Genomic DNA, 16,662 nt, shown 5'->3' with positions numbered 1-16,662 from the left:
CTAATTTTTGTATTTTTAGTAGAGAGGAGGTTTCACCATGCTGGCCAGGCTGGTCTCAAACTCCTGAACTCAAGTGATCCACCTGCCTCGACCTCCCAAAGCACTGGGGTTACAGGCACAAGCCAATGCACCTGGCCTCTCTTGAACCTTTTAAGAGGAGGAGAGAAGATACACCTACAAACACGAAAGTGGGGTGCTCCTAGTTTTAAACAGAATTGAGACTACTTGCTGGGTATAGCTGGAAAACCACATAGTGGTGCTTAAGGAGAAAGAGGTGAAGTGAGTAGATAAAAATCAACTTCCTAAAAAAGAGAAAAATCATCTCTCCTCTCCCAGCCCCAGGCCCACAGTCTTGAGGTCCATCCAACCAGGATGGCTGAGATTTCTGCCCGCTCCCATCCCCCTTCTCACCCAGGACTCTTCATCCCTTCCCATCACTGCCTGTCCTCTGTGGCTCTTCCTTTAGTCTCTTTCAAGGGGGGGAGCTGATTCAGCTACTTTTGTTTTACAGAGTGTGCATGAGATGCTTGCAGACAAAATGCAACTCAGAACAGCCAGGTCAAAGAATGCAAGAAAACAAAGAAACAGAGGAAGAGAAAGGCCACTAAGCTGAATACAGAGGAGAAGCCACAGAAAGTCCAGGAAAGCCACGTTATGTCCCTGTGCCTCTGTTTCCTCCTTCCGATAGGAGGGGGTAATTCGAGTCATCGTGAGGATGACAGGAGACATGGCACATATATGGCACTATGCAGAATGCCTGATGCAGAGTGAAGTACATCAAAAAAGCCAGGCAATATTATTATTACTATTATTATTATTAAATAGCAACATGATGTGACTTTAGAAGGAAATTTAGCTTTGTCCAAAGATAATCAGAGTTCTTGCAAAAATCAATCCAAATACCTACAAATGGCTCTTGGCTCTTCACAGAGCCTGGGTCTGGCAATCAAGATGCGCACCTGTGTTTCAGGCCCAAAGACACCTGATTTTCAGGTGTTGGTGTGTTCAGTAATGAATGTCTTCCACCACCTGCTCAGATTCCTACTTAAAGACAGACCCTCTCTTTCCTTCCCTTGACAAGACTGATGATCCCAGGAGGGCAGACTGTCTCAGCCATCTCTTCCCAATCCTGAGCTTCGGAACCGGCAGGGGGAGGCACTCATAAACGTTTAAATGAATGAATAACAAAAAGAGCACAGGTCACCAGCTCCCCCTCCACTCTCCGGAGCTGTAAATTCAGTTACAGATGAATCAATCACTTAGCAAACACCCAAGTGCCCCATTACCTTTTCTAAATGTAGATTTATCCATCGAGTAAAGGTCCTCTTCTGCACATTTTCCCTCTCAACTGAAAACAAAGCAACACCGTTAGCTGGGAGAAAAAGAAATATACGCAAAATCACACCTTCCCCTTCCCAAGGGGAGATTCTAGGTGGAGGGTAGATAGAACCCCAGGGTGTCCCATGTAAGAACAGAGTCCTTTCTGGAAGGGGTTGGCAAGACCTTACCTGGCACCCAGAACCCATGCTCCCCAGCCCAACCACTGAGCATCTATGTAAACCCATAGATTAGACACAGAGAACAAAACGTTCTCTGCAACCCAATTCAAACATTGAGACATCTGACAGTTCGAGCTAAGAAGCACTGGTGAAAAAACTACAAATCAACCCCACAAGAGGCTGTAATGGAACTGCATAACCACCCAGTGGCAGTGATGGGCATGAGGAGATGGGAGAGCGCAGTCAGGGTCGAGGTGGAGTGGAGTCAAGAATTAGGAATTGGATAGGGGCTCTGGAATGTGCCACAGTCTGGTGAAAGGGATTGGACAGCCCAAGATCAGACTCTGAGCCCTGCCATCTCCCAGCTTTGTGTGCCCGGGCCAGACCCCGACCCTCATGTCTGATCTGCACACTGAGGACAAGGAGCTCACTCTCCAAGCTGCTCTAAGGACACCCAGGCTCCTGCAGAGCCAGCTCCACACAGTCCCTGGCACAGGGGCTGCCAGCGGTTTTTCTTTGTAGCTATTATTTCTAGAGTCAGGGCAGACTTTGTGCCCTCCAGGAATAAAGAGTTCTGCAGACATTTGCTGCTGAGCCAAAGTGAACCAGAAGGACATAAACCAGGAATGGACTCCTTCTCCCAGGGGAGAGCATTACACAAAGAGGCTTCTTAGCAAAGACCTTTCACTGTCAAGGGCGACTGCCATCCACCAAGCACTCACTGTGTCCCAGACACTTTGTTTCCATTCATTTTTAAACCTTACAACAGGGGTCCCCAACCCACAGGCCAGGGACCAGTACTGGTTCGCGTCTGTTAGCGTCTGTTAGGGACTGGTCAGCACAGCAGGTGGTGAGCAGCGGGGAGCGAGCATGATGGCCCGAGCTCCGCCTCCTGTCAGATCAGCAGAGGCATTAAATCTTCACAGGGGCATGAGAACATTCCCCTCACCCATGGAAAAATTTTCTTCCACAAAACTGGTCCCTGGTGCCAAAAAGGCTGGAGACCACTGCCTTACAACACCCCCTGCAAAGTACAAACGATTATTTTACAGCTGAACAGAATGTGGTTCAGAGAGGTTCCAGTGACTTGCTCAGCTGAAGAGAGGCAGAGCTGGGAATCCCCATCCAGGTCTGCCAGCCCCACGCCAGCCAGAACCCTGGAAACGGAAGGCTTGAGTTTGGATTCCAGCTATGCCAATCATGGCGAAGGTGTCTGCAATAGTCACACAGCCATTTTTTAAAAAAGTACTGAGCACTTACTATGTGGCAGGCACTGACCTAGTGTAATTTACATGGATTAACTAATTTAATCCTTACTATCATCCTCTGTGGCAGGTGCTATTACGACCTTCAGATGGGACAATCATGCTCAGGGAGATGTAATGTGTCCAAGGTCACACAATTAATAGTAAGGTTGTCATTTTTGTTTTACACATGAAGAAACGGAGGGGCAAATAGTTAATAAACAGTCAAGGTGAAACTCCGGATTCTGTGCTTTTTCTGTTCTCTCCTGAGTTCTGTGGCCTTCGCTGTCTTGGGCCCTTAAGCACCCGGAGGGTGTTTCTGAGATGGGCCCCAGTGCCAGTGTCTGGGTGAGGGTGCGTGGTGGCCCGAGGCTGCAGCCTCCTCAGCTGTGAGCTGCCGGGCCTCCAGGAAACTTCCTTCAATATCTGAGCCAGACGTCTCCTCAACTACTCCGTTCTGGATTTCAACATATTGAAAGACCATATCACATATGCCTAAAACTGTTTCACATTTCTTTAGCAATAAGAAAATAAGAGCCAATTTATCTCCTGCAGGAGAGCAAAGGCTATGGTTTTCTGAAACAATGGGACTTTTTTCCTCTTGGCCTCATTATTTGGTAGAATGTGGCACCCATAAATCACGTTTCAATATTATGCCTTACAATCTTTTTAACTGAAGAACCAGCGGACAGTAATTACGCACATCACTGCTTTTCTGTTTCCTCCTCTTCTGGAAGGGAGGGTCACTGGCTAGTAAGCATAAGAATTAAAGAACGAATTCCAGTAAACTGTGTTTCATGGATGAGAGGGAAGGGAGAGGGAAAATAAGTTAATAGAAATGAGGTTGGGAGGAGACATCTGCTGAGACCAGTGAGTACCAGAGTCTTGGAGACTCCTGGAAGCTTGGAGAGTGTCTGTCCCAAGCTCTATCAGAGATCCTCCAGTTTGCAATATGGATCCACCTTAATCTCTCTGATGGCTACAGTGTTTTCCATAGTCTGGGTGTTCCCCCCACGGATGGACATCAAGGCTACTGCCCATTTTTCACTGTTTCAAGCAATGCAGAAACAAGCATTGAATGAGCATCCTGGTGCATGGTTCTTTGTGCACAAATAGATGAATATATTTCTTGCCTATGACAACTAAAAGTGGAACTGCTGGGTCTTAGTGGTAGGCACATTAAAAATTTTAATAGCTACTTCCAAATTGCCCTCCCACAAGGCTGTCCCGGTTTATGCTTTTACCCCCACCTGTCTTTAAACAAGTTTATGGGGACCGTAAAGTATTTACACACACATTCAAACACTCAGGCTGGTTTCTCCATATGGCTTCAGAGAGAACAAGGTATATCCCCTGAAACAGAAGTGCATTTAGTAAAAGCCTCAGAGAACCTGGGTTAGGTTGCTACTTTAACTGCACTCAAGGGTGTAAATGAGGAGATGGGTATCTGACAGTCTACACATGACTCATCTATCCATCCATCCATCCATCCATCCACCTACCCATCCATTCATCCATCCATCCATCCATCTATCCACCCATCCATTTATCCATCCATCCATTCATCCATCTGTCCATCCATCCATTCATCCATCCATCCATCCAATCATCTATTCGTCCTCCCAGCTGATATTTATGCAGTAATTACCATATTCTGGAAATTATGATAGGTTCTCTGGGCAGAACCAGAGATGAAGAATTAAGCATTCATGGAATCTGCACTCCAAAAATTCACAGCCAAATAAGTAAAAGAGAGAAAACACGGCTGTCACAAGGTGCACATGCAAGGAGCAATGGATTAGAGTGCCGAAGGCTGACAGGAACTGGAAAAGGTGACTTCAGACCCCATGAGGTTCTCCTGCAGGGCCCTAAGAGGACCTGCTGGCAGAACTGGAACAAGGCCGGGGGGTGGCCAAAAGCAAAGACTCTGTTTTAACCCTGTCCTGATTCATAGCCAACCCCTCTGGGGTTGGCTTCACTTCCGTTCTAGCCAAAGCCAGCAGGCTGACCTGAGCACAAATCAGCTTCAACAGCACAGCTAACCCACAGAGGGAGACGGGGCTGACGGAAGGACCCCAGGGGACCCTGAGACAACTACAAATAGCAGACAAGTCCCAAACTGAAGCAGAGTGTGGACACCACGTTATCTGGACCTAAAACTGGGACGCATTGCTCAATACACAGGAGAGCCTGCGAGAACTCAGGCTGCCCCAGAACATCCACCTCAGCGCCACGCACCACTGGCTGGGCGACCTTGGGCACATCTGCAATTTTCAAAACACCTTTGCCTTGGTATCCCCTCCACAGAATGAGACTGGCCATGCCTCCCTCACAGGAATGCTATGGAGATGAAATGATATCACCCCAGAAGGCACCCCCACAGACGCTGCTGCAAGCAAGGCCAGTTTCCTCCACCCCAGAGTCCCCCAGCATTGCTCTGGTCACTGGCGTTTTGACTGGTGTCTTGACACGAAGGTCTGCGGCTCTTTCACGGCCTTCTCCGCTTTGGGATGCCCACCCCTCATCCTGCAGACTCTTTCTACTTCTGGCCTGCCAAGACTCCATAAACTTTATATAGTTTCCATAAATCCAACGGCCCCTTTTTTCCTATCACGTTGTAAAGGTGTAGGAAACCATTTCTCTGGAAGGGCCTGGCCTTCTCACAGTGTTTGTGAGGCCCGGTGTGGGTTTACTGGGCAAGAATAGAGTCATAAAAGTGCTGTAAAACCGCCATCCTGGCTCTGCCTGGCTGGCCAGGGTGCCCGAGTGCTGGATCGGGTGGAGGAGCAGGAGCTGGCTAGGCCTGGACTCCAGGGGCCGAGACAGAAGGGAGGGAGACCTGGCCCTGGCTCAAATTCCTAGGTGTGTCTTTAGCTCTGCTTTGCCATGAACAGATCACTTGAAAATGGGAGGTGGGGCATTCCTCTCTTCTCCAGGCTGTCCGTGGCTGGCTCAGGAGTTTGGAGTCACAGAGGAAGGGTTGCAGGCACTAGGAGTTAAAATGTTTATTTACAGTTGTGGCTTTTTGTCTCTATGTCCACATTTGCCCCAAATCTACTTTCTACATATTGATAATACTTCTGCTCTTTGATGCCCAGGAGAAAGTCTTGATGGCTTTATCTGCTCTTAAAAAATTATAAGCTCATTGTAAGAAATTAAAATACAGAAAAGCATAGAGAAAAATATCTAAAATTGCTTGACATTTCATTCTGCCCAGAGAAAACACACCCATACTCTCTCTCTCTCACATATACACACACACACACACACACAGCAAGCACATGTACTCCTGTATACAATTTAAATGTGATCAGTAAATGGCTCAGAGTTTCTCAACGTGTGGCCCACATGGGTCACTAACGTCACAAGCCTCTGGGATGACAGTTAAGACGCTAATTCCTGGACTCTAGACCTACTGCCTCACACTGGGGCCGGGGCCTGGGAATCTGCATTTAACCAACTCTGCAGTTGATGAGGATGTACAGTTTGGAAACTTAAATCTTAGCCAGAGGAGATGATTAGCATCATTTTTTGGTCATCTTTGGGTGGGGTAGAGAATGACAATGAGCATCTCAGCCTGGCAAAGGATAAAGACCAGGCAGTCTAGAACCAGACACACAGGCTCCACCACGGACCCCAGGCTCAACAGTCACTTGAAACAAGTGAGATATTGCAAGGGGAATGGCTTGTGGGCACTGGGCCAAAAAACGGTCATCTTCCTGTCCTTCTTTATCTAAAGGGCTCTTCCTGACAATGGCCATCTCCAAATGGCTTTAGTCACTGAATTCATACAGTTGGGCAGAATCTGATTCTTATGAGAGGTGTCTTGCCTAGGTGGACAGTAGATCAGAATTTCCACGTGGGAGCCGTATTCTTTGACGTCCATCCAGACAGGTCCATTAGGGCCAGTGTTTCCAGCTTCAGAGACGCTGCTTGGGAGAGGGGAGGGAGACAAAGGGGGCGAGCTGTGGCTTCATCTCTACTGCACTCACCCAGACGCTCGGGCATGCAGGAGGCGGAGGGCTACCAGGCTCCCTGAACCTGCCACCAGGATGGGTGAGCTGCAGCACAGCGTGGGGGGCAAAAAGCCCCCCTTCCCTCTGCCATCAAGCTGCTGCAGAGAAGGAGACATTTGAATGGGTGAGCCTGCCCTGCCAACCGGGGCAGTGAAGGTCCCTCAAGGGAGGTGCTTGACAGCAGCCGCCACTTCCCACACAATAACTTGTCTCTTCTGTGAGCCTCCAACTTTCCTGCACAGCTGCTCTCACGTGGTCCCCGTTTTACAGGTAAGGAGTCGGACGCACAGGGAGCTTAGGAACACGGCCGCTCGGTTAAACGCCAGGATTTGAATGCATGATGGCTGAGGTGCTGCGTGGAGCACCTCCCACTGCTCTGCAGCGCCCTGGGGGTGTCTGCTCTTCAGCCAGGCTGGGGGGTCTCAATGCTCCAAACCCCGCTCCAGGAAGTACTCTGGCCTCCCAGCGTTCCTCACCCCATGCCCCCACACAGAACATCTCGTGCAGCTTGGAATCCCTCAAGGCCTGGCTCTCAACCAGTGGGTCTCAGCCCGGGGTGACGGCTCCCAGGGGACATCCTGCAATGCCTGGAGATATTTTTGATTGCCAGGACTGAGGGCAGGGGCTGCTGGCATCTAGTGGGCAGAGGCCAGGGATGTTGCTCCACATCCTGCCATGCACAGGACAGCCCCAGATCACTTGATGACCCAGCTCAGAGTGGCAGCAGTGCCGGGTGGAGAGGACATCAGGGGGGCAGTGTAACCACCCCACATTGCTCCTATCTCGACCTTTCTCCCACAGAAGACAGAAAAGAGTTTTAGTAACAAGAGGGCTCTGCCAACAAGCCCCTCTGAGTGACCTTGGACAATGTCAGTTCTGTACTCGGGGCCTCAGTTTCCCCATCTGTACAACAGGGATCATGGTACCCACTTCATGGAGTTTTGAGGACCAAGTTCATTAGCGCTGTCCTTGCCACACCACGTGGGGGCTGTGGGAATGGTGTCGGGAGGGGCTGCTGTGGTTATTCATCAGGCACTAGGTGGCCAGGGAGAGCGTGCAGGCAGGTGACAGCAAAAAGGAGGGACAGGTATGATGAGGCCTCCATGGGATAAAGCATCCAAAGACCTTGGCATGGGCAAGACACATCTTAAGTGCTTAAAAGACGCAGCCGTGGCTATGATTCCTCATTTTGGATAAGTTACTGGACTCCCCTGTAAAATGGAGATAATAACTCCCTCCTAGGGCTGCTGAAGAGACAATGAAGCCTGTGCACGCCGGGCGCAAAAAAAGTTGTGTAGTTAACAGGCTAATCTGTTCTTCCAATTGACAGCACTTCACGGCCATGCACAGAGGCCCTGCAGATGGGCAGAGTGCCTTTCGCAGTCCTCACAGAGCCAAGCGCCTTTAGACAAGTAGACCCGGCACCCACAGAGGCTGGGAGGAGCCAGCGGGAGGCAGAGCTTGGGGCAGCAGAGAAGGTGGTTCCCACCTGAGCCCCAGGGGTTATGTGTGTGTGCCAGGGGGTCACACACTAAGGACTGGGACAGCATGGTCACCTGGCAGAGAGGGACTGGCTACCCTGTGTTCTCTCTGTCACCACTGGGAGGATCATTTGACAGTGACGGTCCCCATCCACTGTCCGGGAGGCCAGGGGAGGGAGGGTGGCAGGAGACCTCACACTTTGCAACATTACTCCAGTTTTGTGCAGAGGCAAGAAAACCTTGGCACCCATCTGCTCCCATGCCCCAGGCGTCATTTCCCAAGAAGCCCAGCACTGCACAGCTGTCTCAGCACCAGAGGACAGCCGCAGCCCCCATCGGTGGCAGGCTCTGGGGGTTTCCCTGATGCTCCCTGGACTAGAAATCTCTTGCCCAACCTTTTATATAAGTGACCTCCCGAGATGCTTTACATGCACTTGCTCATTCTTGGTCCGAGCTGACCTCTGCTCTCCGGGAAACCCCTTCTCCTCCTTGCCCAAGGATTCCTTTTCTCCATGGCTCAGATTCTTTCTAACTGCAAGGGTCCTTCTTGGCTCACATCAGCCACACAATCTCACTCCATCAGCTTGAGCGGGCCCCTGTGGATCTTTAAACCAGATGAAAAAACATCTTTCCTCTCTTGAGCCAAGTGAGGCAGCCCAGCCAACTGGCCCGCCCTCCGACCACACAATGGCGAGCCCTGCCCCACTGACGTTGTGTAGAGGAGCCAGCCCTCGGACAGCCCCTGCCTGCCCCTCTAGCCTCGGCGCTGCTGACTCCCATAGCCCACTGCCACTCCTTACTCCTGGCGTGGCCCAGCACTGCTTGGTGGTTTCGCTCCTTTCCATCTTTCAACACCTCCCAGAAACACAACCTCATTACATGGCCTCATGCTGGTTCACTTGAGAAATAAAACTCAGAAACAAATTAAACGGCAATTTCTTTTTAAACAAGAGAGGGGCCAGGCTTCACGAATACCAGGCCAACGTCCTTTGGTTCCGACTCCTGGGGGCCACTTCCCCCGTCGGCTCTGGCGGTATTAAAGTCAAGGCCTCCATGTGGTTTTTCACCAGCAGTGATTTTGCATTTAATTTCCTTTGTTTTTCCTCCCCCGTGTTTGCCCTGACCCAAGTCCCTTTTATCGAGACTTTGGTAATAAAATGCAAAACCCTCTTTGGGACCATGCGCCGAGCAGCATGCAACTACTACAGATAAGTGGCAGGCCAAGTCTTGTAGAGGCCCTCCGCCCCCCAATTCTTGGGCTCCTCTACCACCCCTTGCCACCATGCTGACCAGGGAGGCACAGACGGGCATCAGGGCAGACAGTGAGTAACCTGCTAGAGCCGGCACAAACCGGCGGTCTCCCCAGTACATGCCCGCAGGGACTCAAATAAAACTGCCAAGCTCACTCTAACTGGGGACTTAAATCCAATTCTCTCACGGGTCCCAGAGGCCACCAATTAACATACCACGTCCTGCCCCACCATGCCCCGCTTCTCAGCTGCTCCAAAACACATAACCCAGGGCTCCAAAGAGCTAGTCCCAATTACACACCAAATTAAGTTTAAGCTATATATATATAGGGCTGGTGCCTGTAACTAAAATAGAAAAATAAAACCGCTCTAGTTTTGCTGTGAGTGATTCTGTCTAACCTCAGTGCTAAACCTCAGCCCACCTTGATTTATGACAGGTGACGCCAGCCAGCCATAAAAACACCAGCTTAGAAAGGGATTTTAACATTCACCCAGATGGGCAGGCCAGGGTGACAGGACCAATCCAGGCAGACTGCCCTGAAGTGCCCGGCTGAAACTGAGACAAGGATTTAAATAGTACTGAACACATCACTCACACACCCAGTTAGCAGACACTGATGACTATACTCAGGCGTAAATACTAAGACACATTCCTCATGGGCTTCCTTTGCCAGGTTTGAGAAGAAGGAATGAACGCAGGGAGGGAAGGAGACAAGTAAGAAAAGGAAGGAGGAAGGAAGAGAGGGAAGGAAGGAAGGAAAGATGCAATGGAGATAGAAAAGTGTTCGCTTTTCACATTCTATAAGGATTCAGTTTCTGGGTCCCTGACACCATGATCCCTGGGGGACTAAACTCTTTGTTGAGAACCACAGATTTTGGTGGTTTCTTTTAACACCAATGTTTTTGTGAAAGTATTCTGGTTTCTGAATATTAACTCGAGCAACATCTAAAGCAGTGTTTTCCCAGCCATATTCCGCAGAGTACGAGTTCTAAAATGCCCCTCCAAAAAGGAAGATCTTGCTAAGTTTAGAACATATTACGTAATCTGCCCCCTTGCATAGATGTTTATGATCAGTAAATGAAAGGCTCTGATAAGCCCTGCAATAAAGAAATTGGTTTAACTTTGTTTATACTACGTGCATTTGAACCCAGACCCCATTTCTGTGTAAAATGAATCACAACTTTCTTGCAGAATCCTGCTTTGGAAATAGTCATGTGCCATATAATGACATTTCAACGATGGACCACATATACAACGGTGTTCCCGTAGGATTATAATGGAGCTGTCCTATGTAGGTATACATTCATTATCTTTTATATCTAATTTTTACTGTGCCTCTTCTATGTTTATATATTGTTTAGATGCAAAAACACTGCTGTGTTACAATTACCTGCAGTATTCAGCACAGTAACAAGCTACACAGAAGTCTAGGAGCAACAGGCTACACCATAGATCTGAGGTGTGTAGTAGAAGGTATCGTCCAGTTTTGTGTAAGCACACTCGACAATGTCTGCACAACAAAACTGCCTAACAATGCAGTTCTCAGGATGTATTCCTGCTGTGAAGCGATGTATGACTGCACAGAGAAATGTTCGTAAATCAGGGGGAGACGACCCACTGGTGCTCACAGCCAGCCATCTGCTTGCCAAATCCTACTTCCTTCTCCTCTCTGGCACACAGCCATGCTACATCCCCCAGCCTCCCGTGCAGGGAATGGTGTGGCATGACCGAGTTCCAGCTAGGAGAACATGGGTGGGCTCCAGGTATACCACTTCCAGACATGGCCCCATGCAAAATCCCACGCAACCCTCCATGCCTTGTGACCACTGCCTGGAAGGGCTCTATGGACCTCGACGGGGGACAGAACCATAAGAGGAAAGGAGTCTGGGGTCCCATGTCTCCCCGTGGACAAGGATCACCCAGTAAAGCCATCCAAGGAGGAATGCCCTTGCTGGACTGTGAGTGAGAAATAAATATTCACTGAGTTAAGCCACAGTCACGTGGGGTGGTAATCACAGCAGCGCCCGCCCTGGCTAAAGCCCGCCTTGAGTAAGAACTAGGCCCAGCACAAGGAAGGAAGGGAGGAAATCAACCTTTGTAAAACCTCATAATCCTCCCAGCCACCTCCACAGGTGAGTGGCCATGTTTCCTATGTGGATGAGGAAACTGAGTCTCAGAGAGGGGAAGTGATTGGCCTCAGCAGCTGGTGGCACAGCCAGGAGAGAAGTCTATTCTAGTCACTGCGAGCCAAGCCCCTCCGCGGCGCCCTGCCGGGCTGCCTGAACCCCTTCAAAGCAAACATCTTGGAGAAGGCCCTTTGTGAAGTATCTGTTTCATGCCTGGGCTGGCTCAAGTGCAGAAGGGCTATCTGGTGTGCTGTCCCTTAGGAACAGAGCTCGACAGGCCTAGCAAGAAGAATCAGCTTGACCTCTTGTGTTCAGCTACTTTTTAAAAAAAGATGGAAAACCTACAACCTCATACAAATGACCCTGATTTGCATTTTAAAGCACATCTGTCTTTAATAAAACCCCACACTCACCCTGTAAACACCTGTGTTTTTAAATGCATGCGAAGACCAGTCAGCTGGGAGACGATCTAGTATTATGGTGACCAACTGTCTGGATCTGCCTGGGACTGAAGGGGCTCCTGGGGCATGTGACATTTGGGGCTAAAACTGGGAAAGTCCTAGGTAAACCAGGACAAGTGGGCCACTCTGGCTAGTAGTCAGCTAGTACGTCCAGGAGAGCATGCCCCAGGGGGAAAGCAGCTGGGACAGGCAGAACTGGATCCACATGAAAAACAAAGAGAAAGGCAAGGAGGTTAATATTTGCTTTCAATGCAAGGGGCAAAACAAACCCGGAAATTCCCATTTGCCACTTCTACCTGCCAACAAAAAGTGACAACAGCATGCACTGAAGTTTCTACCCTGAGCAGGAGAGGTAAAGACTGGAAACTATGATGAGGAAAGGCAAGAGGTGTCAAGTTCTCCTGGAGCTGGAAGTGTCACCAACATTCCACGTTAATTAGCACAAGAGAGACCAGCGGCTGCATAAGCTGGAGCCAGGAGACTGAGCTATGACAACGTGACAATACCAATGCTGCAGACACCACCTGGTCTTTCTGAAATGCACTCATTTGAAAACAAACAAAAGTTATCTATATATACAAACCATCTAAATGTATACACTCATGCATGCCCGGGTGTGTGCATGCGTGTATATGTAACACACACACACACATACAAACTCGCCGTAATGTCAACCACCTTCAACCTTTTCGAGGAAGTTTGGTCACCAGAGTACCCCAAGGGATTTTTATCACTACAAGGTCTCCCTAATGCCCCCCAGACCCAATAGCTCAGACCTCAAGAACCGGACCGTGACATTGAGGTCAAAGTTGGATCATTGTTCCTGGGTAAAAACCCTGTAGATGACAAACGCCAGTTCTGCAATCTTAAAAAACCCACTTGGATTACACCTGTGATTCTCAATCCTGGGGGCACATGCTGGTCATCTGGGGATACTTAAAAAAAATAGAGGTGCCTGGGCACCATTCCAGACTAAGTGAGTTTGAATCCTAGGGGTGGAGACTCAGGCATTTCTTTTCTTTTTTATTTATTTATTTATTTATTTTGAGATGGAGTTGGGCTCTGTTGCCCAGGCTGGAGTGCAGTGGCACAGTCTCAGCTCACTGCAACCTCCACCTTCCAGGTTCAAGCAATTCTGCTGCCTCAGCCTCCTGAGTATCTGGGATTACAGGCATGCACTGCAATGCCTGGCTGATTTTTGTATTTCTAGTAGAGATGGGGTTTCACCATGTTGGCCAGGCTGGTCTCAAGCTCCTGACCTCAAGTGATCCACCTGCTTTGGCCTCCCAAAGTGCTGAGATTACAGGCGTGAGCCACCATGTCCAGCCTGGCTTTTTTTTTTTTTTTGAGACGGAGCCTCACTCTGTCACCAGGCTGGAGTGCAGTGGCATGATCTCAGCTCACTGCAACAACCTCCACCTCCACAGTTCAAGTGATTCTCCTGCCTCAGCCTCCCGAGTAGCTGGGACTACAGGCACACGCCACCACGCCCGGCTCATTTTTTATATTTTTAGTAGAGACAGGGTTTCACCATATAGGCCAGGATGGTCTCGAACTCCAGACCTCATGATCCGCCCACCTCGGCCTCCCAAAGTTATGGGATTACAGGCATGAGCCACCACGCTCAGCCTGACATCTCCATTTTTAATGTACCCCAGGTGATTCTGACACTGAGCCAGGGCTGAGAACCGCTGCCCTAGGCTAGAGGTTGGCAATTTTTTTCTGTTAAGGGCCACACAGTAAATGCTGCAGACTTTGAAGGCCATATGGTCTTTGTCATATCGAGTCAAGTCATCATCATGGTATGAAAGCTGCCAAAACACTATATAAATGGATATGGCTGTGTTCTAATAAAACTTTATTTGTATGATCAAGTGGTGGGCCTACTTTGTCAAACCCTGCTGTAGACTCCATGAGATCCACTGCCTGATTTAAGCAGGCATTTTAGATTCTTCTGGTGTCCTTACCGCTCATGGGCTAACTTTTAAGATTTTAAGATCCAGTTTTGGGCTTCAGAAGGAAATATTTGTTTGCATTCTCTGTACTGTTATAAGAAAAGCAAATAGCAGTGGTGGGATGGATGGGGTGACAGGTGTGTGTGTTGGGGGTAGGTCTGGGGGAACTAGAAAAAGCAGAAGTGTTTGTTACTTGCAAGTCAGGCAGCCCCACTTGACTTTTGTCCCGTCATCACCAAAACCAGTACTGAAAATCACAACCGGGCAACTATGCTTTTAAAGAATTATTGCCTCTGTTTTCCTTCTTCAACAACTGACCTTTTCAAATCCTTTTCAAATCCAGTCCTATCACTCACTCCTCTCCCACCTAACCCCTACTAAAATGTTTCCTTTGTTTGAAGAATCCAGGGGAGCATGGAGAAGAAAAATGATGCCTTGATTTTTTTTTTTTTTTGGTGGAGTTTAAATAGAAATAGGTGGAAAAAAAAATCTAACATACAAGCAAAATCCAAATTTTACTTGTAGGTAAAATTTCTCAATAGATCAAATTTTGTTCAAGGAGAGTAATCTCTATTTTTTTTTTAAGCACCAAAGAACCCAGAATTATTCTGCTTATTGGAGCACTCGACAATCCAGTTTTCTGACTGGAAAGGTCTTTCAATAAGGATAGCTTCTGATATGGTTCGGATTTGTGTCCCTGCCCAAATCTCATGTCAGATTGTGATCCCTAATGTTCACAATCTGGTGGGAGGTGGGGCCTGGTGGGAGGTGATTGCACCACGGGGGTGATTTCTCTTGAATAGTTTAGCACCATCCCTTTGGTGCTGTTCTCTCGATAGAGTTCTCATGAGATCTGGTTGTTTAAAGGCGTGTAGCACCTTCCCCCTCTCTCTTTTCCTCCTGCTCCAGCCATGTAAGAGGTGCTTGCTTCCCCTTCGCCTTCTACCATGATTGTAAGTTTCCTGTGGCCTCCCCAGCCATGCTTCCTGTACAGCCTGCAGAACCATGAGTCAATTAAACCTCTTTTCTTTATAAATTACCCAGTCTTAGGTATTTCTTTACAGCAGTGCGTGAACAGACTAATACAGCTTCTCATCCAACACTGTCATCAAGACAGTCAGCCAGAGTCTACCTGAATGCCTCCCGGGATGAGGTGCTCAGTACCTCTTCAGGTAGTCTGTTCCACTGCTGGGCAGCTCTAATAGTCTAATTTTCAGATCCTGAACTGAAACCTGTCACCCTCATACTCCCAATTATTGGACCCAGTTTTCTAGGACCAATGAGTTTTCCCCTTATCCATAAGACAAGCTTTGAGATACTGGAAACCTGACTGTGGGTGCCTCTGGTCAAATATTTCTAGTTCCTCTAAAACTTAACATCTCAGAAAAACTAAGAATGCACAGAAACACTCTACATTGGATGATTCTGACAGGGAAGGCTTGAGAAATGTTTTTCAGGCTGCTAATAAATCCAGTACAATGGAATATTTTGTTACTTCTGTTGAAAGACTACTATAATTCTTTCCTTTATATATGCTATGAAAACTATTCTTTGACACAGGTTTGTTAGGGGTCAATTTTTACATGAAAATGAACCCGTGCGTCTATGCATGAGATGAAAACACACTAGTACACTAAAAGAAGGGACATATCATTTCACTAACAGATCCCCTTCCAAAGGGGCAAGAGCTGCTGCAAATATTCAGGATTTCCCCTTTGTGGCAACAGGAATCTCATAACCAGTTACAGCTCCTTTTTCACTTTGCTGTCAGGAAATTCATCCTTGAACGTGAAGTCCACCTTTAGCAAATGGGTGAGAATGTGGCCCACATATTTAGATATTAACCTTCCTTGAACCTAAATTTTCATGAGAATATTCATTGATATAGATCCTTTTGTGTGTGTGTGTGTGTATATATATATATATATACACACACACACACACATATATATGGTTTTGTTTTGTTTTATTTTATGGGTCAGGTAAGCAACCTCAAATGTTATGTCCAAGAATGTAGAGTATAATAATGAACAAGTAAACACATGAATGAGTGAATGCATAAGTAGACAGAATGTCTTATATATTTTTGTATCTTGTCCCCTCCCAGTGCCTGGTGTGTAAGTACAGACGCATGACGGATGGATGGATGGATGGATGGATGGATGGATGGATGGATGGATAGATGGATGGGTGGGTGGATGGGTGGGTAGATGGATGGATGGATAGGTAGATGGATGGATGGATGGATGGATGGATGGATGGATGGATGGATGGATGGATGGATAGATGGATGGGTGGGTGGATGGGTGGGTAGATGGATGGATGGATAGGTAGATGGATGAATGGATAGGTGGATGGAGACATGGATGGATGAATAGATGGGTGGGTGGATGGATAGACGAATGAATGGATAGGTGGATGGGTGGGTGGGTGGATGGATGGATGGATGGATAGGTGGATGGCTGAGTGGGTGGACGGATGGATGGATGAATGGATAGGTAGATGGGTGGGTGGATGGGTGGGTAGATGGATAGATGGATGGGTGGATGGGTGGGTGGATGGATGGATGAGTGAACAGATAGGTGGGTGGGTGGGTGGATGGATGGATAGGTGGATGGATGAATGAATG

At 48.2% G+C, this 16,662-nt stretch overlaps 1 protein-coding gene across 1 annotated transcript in view; it reads right to left on the bottom strand.

Moving 5' to 3' along the window:
* The window catches only part of CLMN (calmin (calponin-like, transmembrane)), a 130,257-nt gene that overhangs the window by 33,600 nt on the left and 79,995 nt on the right, over nucleotides 1-16,662 (bottom strand). Inside the window, exon 2 of the mRNA XM_011951516.1 lies at nucleotides 1,287-1,348. Within this exon, the coding sequence (XP_011806906.1) occupies nucleotides 1,287-1,348 (62 nt within the window). The remainder of the gene's footprint in view (nucleotides 1-1,286; nucleotides 1,349-16,662) is intronic.

Source organism: Colobus angolensis, unplaced genomic scaffold (genome assembly GCF_000951035.1).
Source record: "Colobus angolensis palliatus isolate OR3802 unplaced genomic scaffold, Cang.pa_1.0 Scaffold32, whole genome shotgun sequence".
Taxonomy (NCBI): Eukaryota; Metazoa; Chordata; class Mammalia; order Primates; family Cercopithecidae; genus Colobus; species Colobus angolensis.
Note: the sequence above shows the minus strand (reverse complement) of the source record. Positions and strands in the feature narration are given on the sequence as shown.